This window comes from Strongyloides ratti (assembly GCF_001040885.1).
Source record: "Strongyloides ratti genome assembly S_ratti_ED321, chromosome : 1".
NCBI classification, from domain to species: Eukaryota; Metazoa; Nematoda; class Chromadorea; order Rhabditida; family Strongyloididae; genus Strongyloides; species Strongyloides ratti.
The window spans coordinates 7,273,265-7,295,923 of record NC_037307.1 but is presented as its reverse complement, the minus strand read 5'-3'; the positions used below and the strand labels follow the sequence as shown (position 1 = coordinate 7,295,923).

The following is a 22,659-nucleotide window of genomic DNA, read 5'->3' as shown; positions in this document are numbered from 1 at the left end:
TTTATTATAAAAATGTTATTTTATTTTCTTATATTCTTGTATAACTATACTTTTTTTTTTAAATATGTATTAAAGATACTAAAAAAAAATTTTTTTTATAATTATATTAATATTTAAATAATTTTAAAAAGTTTATGATCACTTTTATTTTAGAATTTTTAAATCAATGTCCTCCAATATTTTATATAAGAATATTTAATTACTGTTACTAAATTTTTTTTTATAAGTTTACATATATATATATATTTTTCGTATTCTTTGCGTGATTTATCTAAAACACGCATACTCTTTGTATACATTAAAGAAATATTATGTTGTTATCAAAAATCTTTTATTTCTAAAAAAATTATATCACATTATATTAACGATTATTTTTTTATAATTTTAAAATATTTTTTTTTCTATAAATATTATTATTTTTTTTATTTAATTTTAAAAATTTTAACTGTTTAATTCTTTGTTTTGTTTAACCAAATATTGGTATGTCTTGTATATATGTATATTTTTTTTTTATTACAATTCAATTGTAATACAATTGAACTTTATTTACATTGATACCAATTTATAAAACATATCCCAAGAGTAAATTCTTTATTTTTTTATCAATTCTCTTGTAACAAAACATTATTCATTTTTAGAAAGTTTAGAATTTATACTGATTTTAAGTTTATTACATTTTTATAAAATAATCGACCAATTATTTATTAATTTTTTTTTTATAGAACTTTTTTTTATTTCCTACAAATTTGAAGAAAAAAAAAATATTCTTACAAAAAAATAGAAAATGCTTCTTTGGATATATTTACTTCAATTATATTTTTAAAAAAAAAATAAATAAAATGAAAAATATTATTATATTAAAATATATTATAAAAAGTTCTAATTCATTAATAATTAAATTTTATAATTGCTATTATTTATTATTGATTTTTATACTATTTAATTTTTTTATTGTAAAAAGTTCATCTGTCATTTTGTCTGGGTCCCCAGATTCATATGCAAGATTTCCTAAATGGGCACAAACATTTGAAAATACATTAACTTTTGAATTTAAAACACATCAAAAAGATGCTCTTTTATTTTATACAGATGATGGAAATATTCAAGGAAATTTTTATTGCCTTAGTATATCAGATTCAAAATTACAACTTGATTTTAGGATAGGAGATGATACGGTAGAAGAAAATTTGGTACGAAATGTATTTTCAATACGTATTGATGATGTTAATGTTAATGATAACAAATGGCACAAATTTACACTATTTCAGGTAAATAAATAATAATAATTTTTTTTTTTATCATATTTTATATTTTTAGGGATGGGAGAATGTAAAAATTCAAGTTGATGATGTTGCTGTTTTTAAAACAGTAACTCAACGAAGTTTTATTTTTGGTAATCTTCGTACAAATTCAGATGTCTTTATTGGTGGTATACCAAAGGTAAACTTTTTACAAAAAAAAACATTAATTTAATTTACATAATTTTTATATTTCATTTTTTTAATTTTATTATAAATTAAAGATATATAAGAAAAAAAAATTTTAATATAAAATGATATAAATAAGTATTTAGGGAAAATATTATGTAAGAATAATTTGATTGAGTGATATAAATTATTATCAAAAGATAAAGTTAAAATAAACTATATAAAAAGAGTTTAAACCAATGCAATTAAAAAAATAAATAAATAATCTATTTTTAGGATATAAATCTTTTACAAACTATGAGCTCACCCTTAAGAAGATATACAAAAAGATTTTCTGGTAGTGTAAAAAATTTAATCTATAGATTGTATCCACAAGGTTTGTTAAAATAATAAATAATATTTATATAATATTTTTTTTTTAAATAGGTATTTCATCTCCACAATTAATTGATTCAAAAGGTACCAGACATACAGATGATGATTATTGTACATATAAAGATATATCAAAATATCCAAAAACATTTTCAAATAAAAATAAAAATTTTTATGAAAAATATTGTTTAAATGATGGGCGTTGTTATAGTACAAATGAAGGATCAAAATGTGATTGTGCATTTACTAATCATGAAGGATCTAGATGTGAAAAAGGTATAAATATTTAATATTATATATATATTTTCTAATAATAATAAATAATTTTTTAGAAAAAAAAACAACACAACTTTCATTTTTTGGAAATGAATGGCTTGGATATGATGTTACAAAAAATATCTCTGCAATAACAAATTCAAAATGGGAAAATGTTACATTTAATTTTAAAACAACCCGTCCAAATTGTATAATGTTTTCCTCAGGTGATAATATGGTATGTTTATATAATAAATAATAATAAGATTTAAAAAAAAATTTATTTTTATTTTTTTAGAATAATATGGAAATTCATCTTAAGAATGGTGTTGTATTTGTGTATAGTCAATTTTATGGTTCTGATCAAAGGGTAATACGAATATTTAATAAAAAAAAAAGTCTTAGATTTGATGATGGTGAGTGGCATTCATTAAATCTTTATAGAGATTTAATAAAAGTAAGTTTTATTTTTAAAAATAAAAATATTTGCCTTTTCTAACATAAAAATATTATATCGGTAAAGTAAGATAATTATTAATATAATGCCATTTACCATATTTATTTAGAATTCAATGGCAACGACAACAGTAATAGTAAGTTTGTATTTAGAGTTAATTACATTAATGGTGTAGAATTTTATGTTTATTAAATACTTTATTTCTCGTTGTTTTTTTTTTTGAAGTTTGAAAGATGCTTAAAAAATTTTAGTTATACTCAATTTTTTTTAAATACCCAATTTTTTTTTGTTATAATTTATACTTTTATTTTTTTATTAAATTTTTAATTTTTTATATAATAATTTAGCTTAAATTGACAGTTGATGAGTATAGTGATGAAATAAAACAAAATTTTGAAAATAAAGAATATTTAGGAAATGGATATATATTTATTGGTGGAATACCAAATATTTATAATAATAAAATAACTAACTCATCTCTATTTTTCAAAGGATGTATGTCCATTTTAAAATATGAAGCAAATTCCCAATTGTTTGATATGATAGAATTGTCAGATGAGGGTTTCAGTAAATCTGTCATTAGAACAGAAGGAGAGTTAAGTTATTTTTGTTCTGATAATCCTGTTATACCGGATGTTATTTCATTTATATCAGGGAAAGGATATATTTCATTACCAAAATGGAATTCATTGTCCACAGGAAGTTTGGCATTTCAATTCAAAACAAATACTGAAGATGGTTTAATTCTTTATCATGGAATGCCATTTATTGAAAATACTCATTTTGATTTTATTGCATTTGAGATAGTTGATGGTTATTTATGGATGATATTAAATTTAGGTTCTGGAATTATAAGACTTCAATCTAGTCCTAAACGTTTAGATGATGGAGAAAATTGGCATAGTGTTGAAATGGAACGTCTTGGTAGAACAGGATCAATTATTGTTGATGGACAAAAAACAGACTTTAGTACACCAGGAGTTTCTGCTAATTTAATTATTGATGAACCAATATATTTAGGAGGGGCACCATTTTATCAAAATACATATAATTATTCTAATAAATCTTATATAAGATTTTCAGAAAAAGTATGGAACGGAAATATGGGAAAAGGTTTTATTGGATGTATAAAAAATTTTCGCCTTAATGGAATAAATGTTAAAATTTCATTGGCTGTTGAAAACAATGAAATGTTAAATTCAGTTAATCATGTTAAATTAGGATGTAACAACAAAATAATAGATTCTCAAATATCTTGTCAACAAAAAAATTGTTTTAAAACATCCAAATTTTTTAGTTTTAATAATTTATCTGGTAAAGAACAAAAAGCTTTACTATTAATTTTGCCCTATCAAATTTCATCTGAAGCGGAAACGTATTCTGCACTTATAAAAACAGAGCATAAGAATGGTGTACTTTTTGATACTTTATCATCAATTCCTAATTACCAAGGAGGAGTTAGTTTATCTTTAGTTAATGGAGAGCTAACATTAAAATATCAGTTATCAAATGAAACTTCACGCATTTTTAATTGGGGGCCTAAAATTTTAAATGACAACAAATGGCATTTAGTTAGTTTTCAAAGAAGAGGTGCTAAGCTAATGTTATACCTTGATAAAAAACTTGAAAAAAGTTATTATATTTCTATAAATAATTTAGATTACTGTATATTAATTAAAAAAGCTTCTTTTGGTTATTCTCTACATCCAGATAATAAATCTATTGAAATGATTAAAGAAGATCAATTTAAAGGTGATGTTGCAGATGTTTATTTTAATGGTTATAATATGCTTGATAAAATATCAAATTTAGATGAAGATTTACCAGGAATACAATATAAAGATGAATCTGATGATAAACCAAATGAGATAAAAAAATATAAATCTCATTCAATAACATTTTCAGAAATTCCTGGTTATGTAATGTTTCATAAAGAAACATTTTTAAAATCATCACAAAATGGAGGAAAATTATCATTTCGTTTTCGTACACTTCAAAAAAGATGTTTATTATTATTAGTTGAAAGAGAAACTCCTATTATTTCTGAAAAATTTGTTATTTTTGAATTAATAAATGGAAAAATATATATAAGTCATCCACAGAGAGGAAAATATACAACATCAATAAGTGGAAATTTAAACTCTAATACTAATTTAAATGATTTAAAATGGCATAATATTTTAGTTTTAAAAGATAATGATAGAAATATGTATTCATTAACAATTGATAATTATACATCAATATTACCTTTATCTGATGATATGCTTTTTCCATCATCAGGAAATTTTTATTTTGGTGGTGTACCAAAAAATATTCAACTTCCAGAATTATTAGAAGGAATTCCAAATTTTAGAGGATGTATGGGTAATTTACGTGTTGGAAAAGAATATTTCTCATTTTTAACAGATTCTCAAGATGCAAAAAATATTATCCGTGGATGTGAGATACCATCCATTAAATGTGAATTAGATAGCTGCAAAAATAATGGGATTTGTACACAGACATGGACAGATATATCCTGTGACTGCAAGAGAACAACATTTACTGGAAATAGATGTGAAAAATGCAAGTTTTTTTTTATTTATTTTATAATTTAAAATTATTTTTAGTAAGTACCACATACATTCTTGATAGTAAATCATCTATCATTTTTACATATCAAAATAATTCTAAACCATCTACAATACATGATGAATTGTCAATTGGTTTTCAGACACACTCATTATCAGGTACAATATTTTCTATTTTTTGTACCTCAAAAACAAATAATTATTTAATATTATATCTATCATCTGGTAGAATAAATTTAAAATATAATTTAGGATTAAAAGATCATAATATAATTTTAAATTATACAAATTTAATTAATAATGGAAAATATCATATTTTACATATGGATAGAAATTATGACAATATTTCTTTTAAACTTAATAATATGAAAACAATAACATATAAAATGTTAGCAGATAATAATTTACTTTCATTACATGAAATTGATAGTATAGTTATTGGAAATGTTCAAAAATATTTTAACATTATTAAAAATAGAAAAAATAATTTAAGGAAACGTCATCTAATAGACAATGGTATCAGGGGAAAAGTATCTGGTGTTTATTTTAATTCTCTAAAACCTTTAGATTTATTTTCAATAGGTAAGTTATTATACAAACTTTTTTTTGTCTTTTTTTTTATAAAATAAATTAATAAAAAAAAATGAAGTCAAAAAAAAAAAAAAAAAAATGAAATATGTTAAAATTATTTGCCGTTCTATTTTTATTCAGATTATGTCATTTCATAAATCCCAGCATTATATTTTTACTTACCAATAGGTTCCCTACTGTGGTTGTCAAGTTTTGAATACCATTAATGGTTGATTAATAGTTTCTACAAATGAATTATTTCCTTCCCGATTTAAACACATCACCATTTCTGATAAATGGAATAAAACATTAGCATTTTCTCTTTATAATTCCCAATATTAAAATGTATAGCGGTCTTAAAATAATATAATGTGTAATGTTGTTACCTATCTAATTTATTTTTCTCTGTTGGTATGAAATTTTTTCAATTTCGAAAATTAAGCTTATTTGTAAAAGATTTTTTCAAATTATCTTATTTCAATATTATTTTACATTATATATCTATTACTTTTTTTTTTTAAACATTTAATAATTATTTAGTTTTAAATATTTTTTTTATTAATAAAATTTTATATAAATATTTTATATAAAAAATTTTTATAAATTAATTAATAATTTAAATATATCTAGAATGACAGTACTTTTAAATAACTTTATATATCTTTTATCACACATTATTTTATAACAATTCAACTAGAAATATTAATATACATTACATTCCTTAAATTATTTTTTCTTTATAAATTTGTATTAATGATTCAATTTTCGGCCTAATTTATTATTCCTCTTTTCTTAAACTTTTGAAAACATAAAGGGAAGATTTTAAAATAAGTATGCTTTTTTGAATATATCGTATTTATAATCTTAAAGTATATTACTTTTTAACTATCTTATTTTTATAATGCGTATATAAATTTTACTTAATTCACTTTAAAATAATCCTTAAGCATTCCTTTTTGAATTTAAAGTTCTTAAAACTTTACTATTAAGTCATTGTTCCTTTTATAAAATTATTTAGTAATATTTACATAACATCTTATATAGTCAAAATAGTATAAAAATACAAGCTATCTTTAAAAATATAAATATATTCGTTTATCTATATATATATATAGACACACATTATTTTCATTATCTTTTAAAAAAAATGTTTTTGTTTTAGCTTAATGATAAATAATTTATTTCAGGGCATTCTCAAACTTTTTATACTGGGACACCTAATTTAGTTTATCAAACTGTTGATGTAAAAACTAATGGTTTAAATATTACAAATGATTATAAAGAAAACATATCTAAAAGTCAAATTAACAATTCAGAAATTAATGAAATGGTACGTTTATTTTTTTTAAACATAAATTAATTAATTCACATAAAAAAAATTTTTTTTTTAAATATTCATGACACTTTCGGTAAAAAATTTTTTTTTTTTTGTTATTTATAATAGTGCCATTTTAAACTTCAAAATGGCATTAAATTATATTTTATACATTATGTCAATGTATCATTAATTGTATGCTTTGGTCGACAACTCTCCAACATAATTAACATTTACTAGTTGAGTTTATCACATTTTATTTTTATTAACAATTTTCAATAGATTTATTCAAAGTATAAATTTATAAAAGATTTAAAACTATAAAATTTCAATTGGTAAGAAAAATTTTTTTTTATAATTCATCGATTCATGCGTTAAGTAACATTTAAACAATTTCCCAACTAATAATATATTTTAATATTTTAAATTATTATATTTTATATTATATAGATTACCATAAATATATAATTATCCTTTATCTTTTTTTTTTAAACTTTATTTTTTGCATATATAATTTTGATATTATTATATGATTGATATATACTTTATGTGATATAATTTACATTACTGACATGAAAAATAGTTTATTATAAAAATTTTTGATAAAATCTTGATAAAGATATATAAAATTATCATTGAATTACTTTCTTAAATATAGATATATTATATTTTTATCTTTAACCATCAAATAAGGATATGGAGTATTAATTTATTATAATACTTTCCAGAAATTGTATTATTATTTGAATAATCTTTTGGAGATTTTTAATTTATCATCATCTTATAAATTTATCTATTCTACTTATAAAAACATTTTAATATTACAATAATGGAAATCTAGAATTTTGTTTATTTTTTATATTTTATTTCAAAAATGAAATAATATTACAACATTTTAAAAAAAATAGCTTTCAAAAATATATGTGAATAATTTCCTAATAATTTTTTTTTTCCATTTACAAATACTATTTACGTCAAATGCACACATTTAAATTTACCACCACTTAAATCATTTGATACTTACTAGAAAAATATATAAAATTATCTACATAATGATTATTAATATGATTAATCATTCAATAAGTTTTATCCTTCCTATATGCCATTTTATAATTATTTTAATTTAATTTTAATCTTTCGGTTAACTATAAAAGAATAATATTTATTGCATGATGTTATAAATTATTACAATTATATAATAAATTTTTATTTGATTTAATTAAGTATTACAATTTTTAGAAATATTTAGAAGAAAAAAAAAACTATTGATATATATATATAAGTATTTAAATATATTTTTTTTATATAAATATTATAATTAATTATGTATGCTTTTAAAAATTTTAATACTTTTAAATGAATCCAAATATTATGTTTAGAAAGTTATGTTTAAGTGTGAAATTTAGTTGTTTACAATATTTTTTATGATAAAATTTCTAATATAATTACTATATTTATACACATAAATCTGTTATAAAAACACCAATCTTTGATTTCCAAATTTATTATATTTTTTTTTCATAGAATATTTATTCATAAATTTTACTTTAAATGTTATAATGTAACTTGAGAGTATCTCTGGGAAATTAGTCAAAATTAATATATTACTTATCAATACTTGTAGATAGAATGAAATATTATTTTTATGAGAGTTTTTTTCTTCCTTAATATTTTACATTTTTTATTTTATTTTATTTTATTTTTTTTGTATTTTAGAATTCTTCAATACAACAGGATACAGACAACTTGATAACAGGTGTTGCAGATGCTTGTCTTTCATTAAATGATTTTCATGATAGCTGTTTTACTGAGTATTTTGATAGTGACGGTATGTTTTAATTTTTAAAAATAAAAAAAAAATGGTACTTAAAAATTTGAGAAAATTAATAAATAAAATTTTATATACATCATAAAGTATGGTATAAATAATTTTATAAAAAAAATTATTAAAATTATTTTTTTTATATAATTGATTTTTACTAAACTTTTACATATTTAAATATTATCTGATCCTTTTAAACTGGTTTTAAGAATATTTTATACCATATGCCAACTTATCTCTATGGATATTAATATCAGTTATTATAAGTTTTCTAAAATTTTTATTAATTAAATTTTTATCTATCACTATAAATTGATACATTATACTTGGTAATATTTATTTATAGAAAAAAATAATACTTATAGGATATTAAAAATCTTATATTGTGAAATAACTTTTATATTATTTTACTTTTTATAAATTCATCCTTTTTTTATATATTTTTATTTTAAATGTAATTAATTATATATATAATTTTCCCTTAACGGTTTTAAAAGATTTTTTTTTTTTTAAATTTTTTTTTTGTCAGTTATATAATTTAAAATTATCAAAATCGGGTCAAAACAATACCAATTTTTGGCAAAAATATTTTTCATTTTCATAATATATATAAAGATTTTTCAAAATTACTACTTTTTCTTTATTTACTATCATAGTTTAAAGCTACAATTTATTTCTAAAATTAGAAGATAAAACTTTTTGTTAAAATTATAATTTTTATATAAAATATATATTTATATATATGTGTATATTTATATATATTCTTCAATTACATGTATACTTTTTAAGTGTATTCCAGAAAATGAAACTTCATAAGAAAGAATTTATGAATGAATTTATAAGATGTGTTACAAAAGTTGTTATATAAAACTTTGTTATAAATATATATACATATTAGTTTATTGATGTTCTTCATAAATTAAAAATATTCAATGATTCTCTTGGGTCTCAATTGCGTATGAAGGGCAAATGTCAATATATAATATTTTTAGTTTTATATCAAATAGACAGTTCTAGTAAAGTGTGTTATTTTTTGACTTTCGATATTTAATTTTGTCTTCTTTTTATTATTTCTAACTATATTTTAATAAGTTTCTCTAATTAAATTATTATATTTTTTTTTCTAAAATATTTTTGCTATTTTATAATTGATACTAACATAACATTTTGAAAAGTATTTTTTTTTTTATAAATAAGACTTTTTTCTAATAATTTTGATCATTTTATATTGTATTATATTAAAAAAAAATATTATGCATTTAGGTAATAAAAAGTTATCAAAATTTAGTTACGTTTTTAAAACTTACTCTTGCCATAATAAAGTTTATTTTTTTTTCACAATTTTCAATAATTTGAATTATTATTATACCTCTTTATATATTCTATTAAAATATTCAGGCAAAAACTTAGTAATATGATACCTATTCTCCTTATTTTACGTTTTATTATTTATTCTATTTTTATTCTTTATCAGTAAAATTATAAGCAATTACTAAATCATAGTGAAACAGTGAAAAAAAATTTTTATAATATTTTATTCTGAAATTTTATTTCACAAAAGTTTATATATGTACATATTAGTACATTTTTTTTTTTGAAATAATTTTTATAATAATAAAAAGGGAAATATAAAAAAGATATTCAAGCTTTGATAATATATGTTATTAAATTTTATATTGGACGTAACAACAAAATATACATACCTTTATCTTGTACATCTATTATAAGAAGCTTGTTAGAGAAATTTTATTAAAAAGACTGCAATTTTATTGCTTCAAATATTATTAAAAATTATTTTGATATTTTTCTAAAAATTACTGTTACATTTAAACAATATAATGATTTTATATATTTAGAAGTTTATTTAACAATTATGATTATATATTTATATAAACTAATAATTTTAAAAGAAAAATTTAATATAAAATATATATGTATATAAATATAGGAAAATCTTTTTTTATGTATATAAATAATTAAACTATTTTAATGTAAAATTTATGTTTACATTGCAAATTTTATTTATATTTTATAATTTTTTCATATGTAAAATTTAGTTTTAAGATATGTTTATTAGTTATGATATTTATTTTATATTCATTATTTTTTATACTATATATGTTACTTTTTGTTTTGGTTTTTTTTTTTTCTTTTACTCCCCATTATATAATTTATGTTTTACTATAAATTAAATTTATAATTTCTTTTTACTCTAATAACAAAATAAATGTTAGTTTTCTTATTCTTAATTTATCAGAAATACAATCAGTTCAATCAAAATAAATCTTTATAATATTTTATAAAAATAAATATTAAAGATATTTTTAAAATTTCTTTTATCATTAGCGACTAACCATACGTATAAATGTAATCTTAGATTTTTATCTTTTTTTCATTACAACTATTGTATATACTAAAAATATTTACTTCATATATCCATTTAGGTTCTTTGTATATATAATATTTGAAAAAATCTTCATAAAATAAAAATTTTTATTATTACTATTTTTATAATAAAGTAAATAATTATCATTAAATTTAATATAAAAACTTTTAGACATATTAAATTTTTTAAGTATATTTTGTATTATATATTAATTAATTTCCAATGCAGTTCTTAATGTAGTAATATGCTAGTTCTTAACATCTTTAAAACAAGATTTTCATATCAAATAAAATTTTCTCGCCATTTATTGTGCCTTTTTTTATCAATTTTCTGTGTAATATTTAAAAATCACAGTATAATGGGCAGAACAACTAATAATCCTCTAATATGTTTAATGAATTGGGAGATACCTGAATGTAAAAATGATGTATATAAAATGCCTCCATTACCTAAATTTGCTCCTAATTATAAACCATATAAAAATAAAAATAAAGAAGGTAATTAAATTTAAATAAAAAAAAAAGTTAAAAAAAATTTTTTTTTTTATTAAAACTATTAAATATTTAATTACTATAAATAAATTTTATTTTTAAGATTTTATTACACCTGTATATCAACATAAACAAGATAAATCTTCTTCAGAAAATTTTTATACAACATCATCTGGTAAATACTCCAGAAAAGGAAAACACAAATTAAAGACAACAACTTTAGATCCTCAAATTTTTAACATAGATTTAAGCTCTAAAGAAAGTAAGTTTATTTTGTGTATATAATTTTGCCGTTACAAAGTAAATACTCACTTTAAATGCATGCTTCCATTTACATTAACTTTATATGCCAACAAAAAAAAAAATTTTTTGTTTTAACTAACTTTTTTTATTTATTTTTTTTTTGCACATCTATTCCTTATAGAATTTAACAAAAAAATTACAAATATTGATCCTGATACAAAAAGTAATAAAAAATTAATTGAAAAAAATTTTTTATCAACAATAAAACCAACTATTGATAGTACAGAAAAAACAATGATTGATGATACAATTAGTATTGAAATTGATGTTCCAAATGATTCTAATAATGATGATGATTATTCTGAAAGATGGTGGTCAGATATTGGTGCACCAACATTTCATTTTATAAGCCATACCACAACAACATCTCCACCACCTATTATAAAAGACAACCAACCAATGACAACTTCTTTACCAAACATTTTTCAAAATAATTATAAAAAATTACAAATGACAAGTACTAATAAAGAACCTTATCAACTAATAAAGAATTTAACACCAACAAATTCACCATTCTCAAAATTCACTACTAAGTCATCTTTATCCATAACCAAAGCTTTTGCTACTTTAGCAACAACTGGTATGCAATTTAGCAATGTTTCGCTTTGTCATTCCAATGCTTTTATGTTTTCACTTATTTCGTACATTCAGTTTTTTTTTTTCCTATAAAAAAACTTTAAAAATCTGTTTTAATATTTATTGTAATTTTATTGTGTTTAATTAACATTATACTAAAGAAATATTATTTGTTGCTTTGCTTTAAAAATTTATTTTTTATTATAATAATTAATAATTTTATTTTAGTTTTAAATATTCAAACTACAACTTTTCAACCAATTACAAGTACACCCTATATCTATTCAAATACTAATAATCCATTAACTACAACTATATATGCTGTACGACCAACAACACCATTAGGATCAACATTATCTGGTACAATGAATGGATCAAAAAATGCTACAGGACAACAAGATTTTCCCCGTACAGCTTTAATTTCAATTGCTTCAATATCTGTTATATTTATAATTGCAATTGTTGTATTTTGTGTCTTTAGATGTCGGCAGGCTGCTCCTGGATCAGAACATTATCCTGTATATGTAAATGGACATAAACCACCAGGAATACTTTCTGTGGGTGGTTACACACCAGTACCAACAGATATGTCTCCACAAATGATGCAACATTCTCATTATGATGGTGGTGTTATAATGCCAAATAAACAACATACTATGTTTACTTCCGACTCTAATGTATTGGCAAATTGTCCCAATGGACATAATCATATAAATGTTGGAACTACAATAAAACCTAATTTAAATAATGTTTCATTGACAAATGGGATAAATCCTTGTCAAAATTCATATGGATTATCTAATTCTGCATGTATGTCTGCAACATTACCCAATAAATCAAATTCAATGTTACATCGTCAGTATGATGATAATGCTTTGCTAAATAATATTCCGCATATAAATGGACAATTATATCACACTATTGGAAGAAATGGACTAATGACTTCAAGTTTAAATAAAACAAATGGAATGTCAACGTTAGAAACAAAAAAACGGGCTTTCAAAGAATGGTATGTATAAATACCCATTATTCACTTAACAAATTGTTTATCAAAACCCAAAACAATATGTATTATATAAATATTTTTGATCTCACATCAATAATTTTTTCAATTTTATAGATATAATTTCTGCATAGTTATTATTTTTATTATTTATAATAAAATTTTATTTAAAAAAAAATAATTTATTTTTATAAATTTATATTAAAAAATAAAAAAAAAATATTTTTTTAATAAAAGACATCTTAACACGATTGTTTTTTTTTGGGTTTGGTATATAGCTTATAGATTTAAATAATATATTTAAAAAGTTATCTTTTTTATTGTCTATTTAAAATGCCGAGATCTGTTAAAAAATGTGGAAAAAAAGTTTTTTCATATAACTATAAAAAGACTAAAAACAAGGGCAATCGTCAAAAAGAAAAATACATACGTGGTGCTGCTTTGTAAGTTTTTAAAATTAAAATTATATCTACTAAAAGTTTTATAGTAATACAATAAAGAAAAATTGGGATAAAAATGAGACAACAAAGAATAATTTAGAATCAATGGGTTTAGTTTTTGATCCAAATAAGGCAATTTCAGATGTTCAAAAAAAAATACACTCAACTGTTAGTGGTTTAGATGATAAGATTGTTGACATTAAATCAATTCCTTCATTAGGAAGTGTCAAAGAACAAGCTCAGAAATTAGAACAAATGAAACAAAAAAGAGAGGAAAATGTTGCATATATTCATTCAATTCCAGAAGAGATTATAAATCAAAGTAATTTAAAAACAGAAAAATCACTGAATGTAATATCGGAGATTGAAGAAAAAGCCAATTCATCTGTTAAAAAGACTAAATTTAAACTACTTAATGATGATGTTAAATTTTGTCTTATGATGGTAACTAAACATGGAAACAATTATAAGGCAATGGAGCGTGATCCTAAGAATTTATTTCAACTGACAGCAAGGCAAATTGAAAGAAAAATAAATATTTTTAAGAGAAGTGATGTTTACGAGGAAGTCATTTCACTTCAAAATAAATAAACTTTTGTTTTTATATTAATTTGTATTGTTATGTTGTATAGATTTAAAATTAATTTTTTTTTATAAAATTTTTTAATTAATAAAAGAAGTTATATTTATACTTTATTTTTTTGTTTTTTTTTTAGAATTTAAAAAATAATATATATAGATTGTTATTGTAAAAGAAAGAAAAAAGTATTTTTAAAATTGATATTATAGTTATAATAATTTAATGTTTTGTTTCCTACAGTATGGTAGTAGATGGCAAAGATAATACTATTCAACAATCAAAGTAATCATATAAAACATATAACTTATAAAATTAAAACTGTTATGTTCATTCTAATTATTTTAGAATATCTTTTGAATGCCTAGTTATTGCCTTTTCCTGTTATAAGTTTTTTTTTTAAAATTGATTTTTGTTTCATAGTTTTTCTTCTTTATGATGTTATTAATTTTTGATACTTATTTTAACACTTTTACTATCTCAAGAAAACAAAATAATATTTATTTTCTTTTTAATTTATTCATATAATTTTAAAGTATTATAATAAATAAGTTGATTTTCCAAAACACTCAAAGTAACATTAATATTTAAATTTTGACATCAATATACTTTTTAATAATAATAAAAAAAATAATTTAAGAAATAACTTGAACAACTTTGTCATTTTTGTTTTTAAAAACACTTCTAAAGATAAGAGGAAAAGAAAAAAAAAAATTCTTTATGGAATAATTTTAAGTTTATAAAACTAAAATTGTCAATAAAAATAAAGGCAAAATGTGTAAAGTTTTTAGTACTAATATATAATGCTATTGATAATTACAAAGTTATATCTTTTTTCATTAGTATATAATGTAATGATTAACTTTGCAACAAATTTAACTTTCTAAAATTATTTTTATTGAAAGGATAATTTAAAAGTGATGAAAATTTAAATATTTATACTAAAATTTAAATAAATTATTTTCAATATAATATTATTGACATTACTCAGATGGAGATAACATTTACCAGAAATAAATATTATATTTATTTGAAAGTAAATTTTTATTTATAATCAAATTTTACATTAAAAAGTTAATTTTTAAGAATTATTGTTACTTATTAAAATTGATTTTATTAAATTAAAATTATAAATAGGTGGTTTGTCAAAGTATTATAAATAACTAATCTTTTCAATAACACTAAAGTATAAGACACAAAATAATTAAAATGAACTGAAATATTAGAATGTAATTGTAACAACTAGATATGAAGTAAATAATATTTTAGTATTAAAAAAGTTTGTATTGAAATTAAGAAATAAGAAAAACTAGTAATTATTTTAGTAATCAGATTTCTTTTTTGGCTATAATATAACTTAACTTTATTTCAATTATTATTAATCTAAAGAAAATGAAAAAAAGTTTTAACATTCTTAAGAAAACAATAATTTATTATTCTAGTTCTAAAATTTCGATGATTTATTACTTTTTTTCAATAGTATTATATTTATTTTTATTTTTTTTAAATATCATTTGTAACTACTAATACTTTCAAATTAAATTTATGTTATATTTAGAATTATATATTTCATCATAAGTTTAGGAGGAAAAATTTTGAATTTCAATAATCACATATAATCATATTTATTTAGTATTTTTTACCCCTAAGATAATTACATCATTGTTGTGTTTTACTCTTATGATAAATAATAATTATTAGTTTTGATGGTTCTTTTTTTAAAATAATTATAAAAATATTAATTTAATAAATATCTGAAGGGAATAAAAAAGATGTTAATAATATTAAAACAACTTTTAATAAACAGTAAAGAAAATACATTTGTATACATATTAAAAATAAAACAAATAAATAAGTTATTGATAAAATATGTTATATTAAAAAATTTTTAATATAAAAAAAGGATATTTTCATTATTTTAAGTAATTTATTTTTCTAATACTTATAGTTATTCTACTTTAACATAATCAAAAAAACAATAATTATTTTAAAACATTTTTTTAAATAATACTACAAGTCAAATTATAATTAATTTTACTATAATCCTCTCTTTTTTTTTAAAAATTATTTAACTTTTTATTCACCAAGTCACAAATATTTATTTAAGGAATCACAATTTATATTATACAATTATAAAAATATTTCCAATTGAAATATAAAAAGTATTCATTTATTTGTTAACAATAATGACGCATAACTATAAAAAAAATGTGAGATGCCTGTTATTTACCTTTAATTCTTATATCATTTATGATTATTATATTTAACTAGGAAATATTCATTTATCAATACTTTTAAACAAACAAATAAACAACTACAGTTGATAGTGATAATAAACTTTCTTAGTGAATATTTTATCTCTGAAACAGCTAACATTAAAGTTTGTTGTCTTGAAAAGTTTAAACTTACTTTTATGTTACATTTTATTATTAACCTTTGAATAGGAAAATAGTAATGTTATTAAAAAATTTTTAAGTATCATTACTTTTATGATAATATATATTTAGATAAAAATAATTCTTTAAAATTAATTATTATTATTATTAATTCATATTAAATATTAATATTACAAACATTATATGTAACAGCTGTTACAAATAATATTTACTTTTTGATCAATGATATAGTAATATAAAATTTAAGATTTGATTATTTTTATTTTATCAATATTATTTTGTCAATTAATTACATGTTAAATTTTAAATTTTGTTTTATAAAAATTTTTAAACATTTCAAGTAATTGTATATTTAAAAAAATAAGTAATATCTTAAGTATAATGAATTTTAAAATATAAAAAAAATTTGTTCATTTATCTATAATAATATATTTTTATTAATATTTTTTTTTGTTATATTTTTAATTGAACAATTTTATAAAACAAACATAAACATTTTTATTTAACAGATACTTTATTTTTTTTTATATCATAAAAATGAGTAATAATGACTATTATAATGAGGAGGTACTGTTAATAGATTCTACAACAGAAAGTGCCAGTATAGATAAAGTTATTGATAAAATAAATAATCTAGCAGGAGAAATTAATTATTTTGGAAATGAGGTAAAAAATAAAATAATAATAAAAAAAATTTTTTTTAATACAATATATATATACTTCTATAGGGTGTAGGTCAAATTATGAATTTTGTCTCAAATGCAGAATCAATTGTTAATAGGCAGAAGACAAATTTTGAAGGTGTGGGAGAGAATGCAGAAAAAATGATAGTATGTAATAATAATCTTTTTTTTTTTAATACAAAATTAATTTTTAGGATAATATAAATTATAAATTTTCAAATTGGCCTGTTCAGGCAGCAATAATAGCAGGAATAATAGGAGCAATTATTATTGTATTACTTATTATTTTTTTGGTTGTTTATACTGTTTATGTTTGTATATCATGGATAAAATTACCTGATGAGGAAACATTAACTAATAATTTGAAAAAAAAACAAATGACAAAACAAAGTAAAGGATCTAACTACGGTTACATAGAAAATATTGAAAGATAATATTAAAAATCAATCAAAAGTAACTAAATCAACAAATGCTTTTTATTTATTTCTTTTATATTTAATCTTTTATATTATTTCAGTTTATTGTATTAATTTTTATAATAAAGAAAACTGATTTATTACTGTTTTTAATTTACATTAAATATAAAAAATAAGATTTATAATTAAGATATTTAAAATATTTTTACTTAAAAATAATCTTTCATTTTATATATATTTTTTTTTATTATAAAATTATTGAAATTTTTGTTTATACTAAATGTTAATCACCTAACAAAAAGATAATCAATTAACTGGTATTTTGTAAAAATACTTTTATTAAATTTATTACAACACGCTTCATCTACAAGATGGATAACTATTTCTATCAATATATATATATATAATTCTCGAGAAGTTAAATACTATAAAAATTAAATATTATTATTATTATTATTATATTATCAATGAGGCGTAAGATAAGTTTATAGCTGCTTATTAAGACTATAAATTATAGATCAAAGTTATTATTTACAATATAAAGATGGTAAGAATTTAAATTTATATTCTTTTACTTTGATGATTTAAGTACTTTTAAAATAAAACATTTTTTTTTTTTACTATTTTTTTTTATAGGAAATATTGTTTTTATTATAGCACATTAATCTTGTTTGTCTATAAATAAATATTATTAACATTCAATAATTTTATTTTGTTTTACTTATTTCTATTTAAAATTATTGAGAGTATTCAATATAAATCTTTTTTAAAAAGATGGTATTTTGGCAATTTAAAGCTGCTTATAAAATTAAGGTTATTATATAAATATTTATACTTCATTGTATTTAGAGGTAATATTCAATAAGTCTTAAACAATAAATCATTGACAATTGGTTATATCTTCTAATTAAATAAATTAAGAGGTGAGAGTTAATAAACTTTTTAACTGTCAATAGATATATTAAAATTTTTAGATTCATTTTATTATTTAAAGATATATTTTAATGATCAATAGTAATACTTTATTTTACATTCTTTTTAAAAAGAAGACACTTGTTCATAAGTCGGCTGTTGTTCTTATTTATTTTTTTTATTTTTAGTTATTGTAAAAAAAAAAAAGTATACAGTCATAAATTTTTAAAATCAAAATTTCTTTTTATAATAATATTTTTTAGTCATTTTATTTTATCTATTTAAAATTGTATTATAATACTAACAATTTTATTTTTATTATTATTATTTTTTTTTAATATATAAATGTATAATAAATTATAAGGTAGATCAATTAAACTTTCATTTACTTATAAAATCTTTCATTGAAATATAAATATAAAAGTACTGGCCAAACAATGAGATATATATATATATATATTGTAATACCTGGTAAAGTCATTGATAGTTTCATTTCTACTGAACATAACCTCAAAAGCATATATTGAAAGTGATAACGGTAAAAGGTTAACGCTACTACAATTGAATCACAATGTGAATATTATGTTACAAAATATTATCTCTGATGTAAATAACTTCTTTGCTACTAACGTTTGGACATCAGGTTTGCATTTAGTTTATTCTTTATTTTTAATTATAATATACATATGTGCTTTTTAATAAATATTTTTATTGTATCATAGATAATTTAAATTTACAAATTTTTGATTAAATAATTTTTAATATTCTTTTACCAATCTATAAATAATAAGGGTATAAAATATTACAAACTTTGATAATGATAATATTTTATTAATAATATCATATTTTTATAGGTAATTTTTATTTACTTTTCATAATCTTAATTAGAAATGTTATATTTTACCATATTATTATTATTGTAATTGTATACATTTACTCAATTTTATTATTAAAGATATATTAATATTATAATAAATTTATTATCTTAAAATATTATATTGTTTTTTTTATAATCTTAATTTTATAAGAATATTTTTATATAATTTATATATATTTTGAAATTATTTCATTTATAGTAAAATAAAAAAAAATTAATAGTTACATTTAAAAATTATGATACAATATTGTTATTTTTGTTTGTTTTTTTTTTTTCTAAATCATTTTTATATTAAATTTAATCATTATTTTTATATGTCTTTGTATTTACTAACACAACTCTCTGATCATATTTTAGAATGATATATTTCTTTAAAGAAATAAGTTTTAATAAAATATGATACATTATTTTGCTTAAAAGTATAAATTTTTATTATTATTTCATTATCACATACATATAAGGCATGTCATCATATATTTTATATAATAAATTTCTTTTATAAATCATAACAATACACAGATAGAAGAATAAAAACTTTATAGTATTACTTTTTATTTTAATTTCATCTTATAAATATGAGATGACTTGAGTAAAATTTATATTTATATATTTTAAGAAATGTTAAAAAAAAATAAGTAGTTTTTTTTATATATATGTATTTATATATATTTAAAAAGCTGATTCATAAATATGGATCATTTAGGATTAATATTGGGAAATTATTACTTTTTTAAAATATAAGTATCAAATAAAATTATTTAATATAGGTGTAATTTTTTAATTGGTGACTCATATAGTTTTTAATAATGGTTTTAATAAAAATTTATTTATTTAAAATGAGTAATATTTGAGGCTATCCTTAAAAATTAAGATATATAATTTTACAACAAAAAAAAAAAAGAAAAATTTTTAAACATTTTAAACATTTTTACATTTTTAGTTATAGTTATTTATTTAAAACAAAACCTATTTTCTTCAACAATTATATAAGATAATTATTATTATTTTTTTTTTTTAACAAATTGTCAAATATTATTTTAAGATACTAATGTCTGTGGATAAAACTATAGTTGAATTAACAAGAACATTAGAACAATTAGGAACATTAGTTGAACATATCAATGGACAGATAAGTGGTATAACGGGAAGAATTAATGGAACATTAAATGAATTAGATAATGCTATAACGGGTATAACAACAGAGGCAAAAACATTAACAGGCCAATTAGGTGATGCTATTTCACAAGTTCCTAAATCATGGGTTTTTTATTTACTTTTTATTACTTTAATTGTTGTTTTTATTCTCCTTGCAATACTTATTTTTATGAATTTATTAACTAAATCATATTATATTTATAAAGTATTAAAAGGAGTTGATACAATTGATGATGATAATAAAAGAAGGTATAGAGATGATATATATTCTGGGCAAACTACACCATTATCTGAAGATAAAGCATCTGGACATATATCATTACCAATAAATATAGACGATGGTTTTAATCGTAATATTTATAATAGAAAATACAATAATAATGTTAATCAACGGCAAGCATCTATTAATCAAGGGATATCATATGATGGAACATTAAAATCACCAAATACACCAATTTATAATGTTAATCATGAAAGTGGAATTATGAAAAATAATCTTCAAGGTGAATCATTATTATTTACAAAGTAAATAAAATTTTTTTTTTAGATAATAGTATATCAAGACGGACATACTTAAGAAAAGGTGAAGAAGTAAACTCTAATATTGGAGTTGGTGCTAGATACAATGTATCAACCGGAACAACAGTACCATATTATAATAATAACACAAATTTAAGCAATTTTAATAATACACCAGTTATTACCTCAAGAGCAGAACAAGTTTAAACAAAAAAAAAAGAAGTCTATTTATATTCTTAGAAAGGATCTCGTCTTGTTATTTCCTTTACATCAAATATAGAATATATTTTTATTTTAATATTCTTTCAAATTATTGTTACTAGATTTTTATGTTTTTTTATTATTATTAAAAATTAATTTTATTGTGTTTTTAAGAATTTATATTTATATATAAAAAAATGATAGTATTATTTTAAAAATTTTATAGGAATACATCCTGTTTAACTACCTTTTAATTTAAATTAGTTATCTTAAAAAAAAACTTTTTTTTTTAGCTATATTATTTATTTTTTCAATGATATCATCTAATAATGTTGTTTATGATACAGCACAAGATATTTTTTATATAAATCATCATATTGAAATTATAAAAAATGAAACAGCTATCCTTCATAATACAATCAATGATGCTTTATTAAATGTTGATGGAGCACTGTCAAATGTTCGTTTACAGACAAAAGTTGTTGTATCAGAAGTTTCAGATACAGCTAAAAATGTTTGTTAATCATATTTATATATATATATATATCTATATCTTACATTTTAGTTACCACGTTCCTCAACTTATTTAATAATTTTATTTATCATTGAAGCTATAATAATTATATTTGCATTGTGGTTAATATATCTTATATTTAAAGTATGGAAAAATTTACCACAACGACAAATGAAAATTGAAAAAATTATAAAAAAAGAAAAATTTATTCATAATAAACCATATGTATTGTTACCGATGATTCCACCTCCACAATATTATGATGACAATGTATTAGAATATATTGACACTTCTATTTTAGATGACACAAAAAAAGATTATTACTTTAAATAATTTAAATAATATCAAAAAGAAAATTATTTATAAGAAAAAAAAAAACTTTATAAATAACTTTTAACTACCTCAAAAATGAAGATAAAATC

The 22,659-nt window shown here is 19.1% G+C and overlaps 5 protein-coding genes across 5 annotated transcripts; all 5 read left to right on the top strand.

The window, feature by feature from the left end:
* Positions 1-839: 839 nt before the first annotated feature.
* On the top strand, positions 840-13,563 carry SRAE_1000226300 (Neurexin-1; the record flags this gene model as incomplete). Its single annotated transcript, XM_024649319.1, has 13 exons — positions 840-1,268; positions 1,318-1,440; positions 1,704-1,803; positions 1,854-2,075; positions 2,132-2,292; positions 2,353-2,511; positions 2,859-5,076; positions 5,121-5,663; positions 6,839-6,981; positions 8,683-8,794; positions 11,769-11,927; positions 12,090-12,548; positions 12,773-13,563. 13 exons carry the CDS (start codon positions 840-842, stop codon positions 13,561-13,563), a joined length of 5,619 nt encoding a protein of 1,872 aa, XP_024503208.1.
* A 317-nt stretch (positions 13,564-13,880) lies between these two features.
* On the top strand, positions 13,881-14,578 carry SRAE_1000226200 (Ribosome biogenesis protein Nop16 family-containing protein; the record flags this gene model as incomplete). Its single annotated transcript, XM_024649317.1, has 2 exons — positions 13,881-13,990; positions 14,035-14,578. 2 exons carry the CDS (start codon positions 13,881-13,883, stop codon positions 14,576-14,578), a joined length of 654 nt encoding a protein of 217 aa, XP_024503207.1.
* A 2,919-nt stretch (positions 14,579-17,497) lies between these two features.
* On the top strand, positions 17,498-18,077 carry SRAE_1000226100 (Hypothetical protein; the record flags this gene model as incomplete). Its single annotated transcript, XM_024649316.1, has 3 exons — positions 17,498-17,626; positions 17,689-17,790; positions 17,838-18,077. The coding sequence occupies 3 exons, from the start codon at positions 17,498-17,500 to the stop codon at positions 18,075-18,077; spliced, it is 471 nt and encodes a 156-aa protein (XP_024503206.1).
* Positions 18,078-20,896: 2,819 nt separating this feature from the next.
* SRAE_1000226000 (Hypothetical protein) lies at positions 20,897-21,729 on the top strand (the record flags this gene model as incomplete). The annotated part of the gene is made up of 2 exons (XM_024649315.1): positions 20,897-21,506; positions 21,551-21,729. The coding sequence occupies 2 exons, from the start codon at positions 20,897-20,899 to the stop codon at positions 21,727-21,729; spliced, it is 789 nt and encodes a 262-aa protein (XP_024503205.1).
* Positions 21,730-22,036: 307 nt separating this feature from the next.
* On the top strand, positions 22,037-22,570 carry SRAE_1000225900 (Hypothetical protein; the record flags this gene model as incomplete). Its single annotated transcript, XM_024649314.1, has 2 exons — positions 22,037-22,237; positions 22,289-22,570. The coding sequence occupies 2 exons, from the start codon at positions 22,037-22,039 to the stop codon at positions 22,568-22,570; spliced, it is 483 nt and encodes a 160-aa protein (XP_024503204.1).
* Positions 22,571-22,659: the final 89 nt, after the last annotated feature.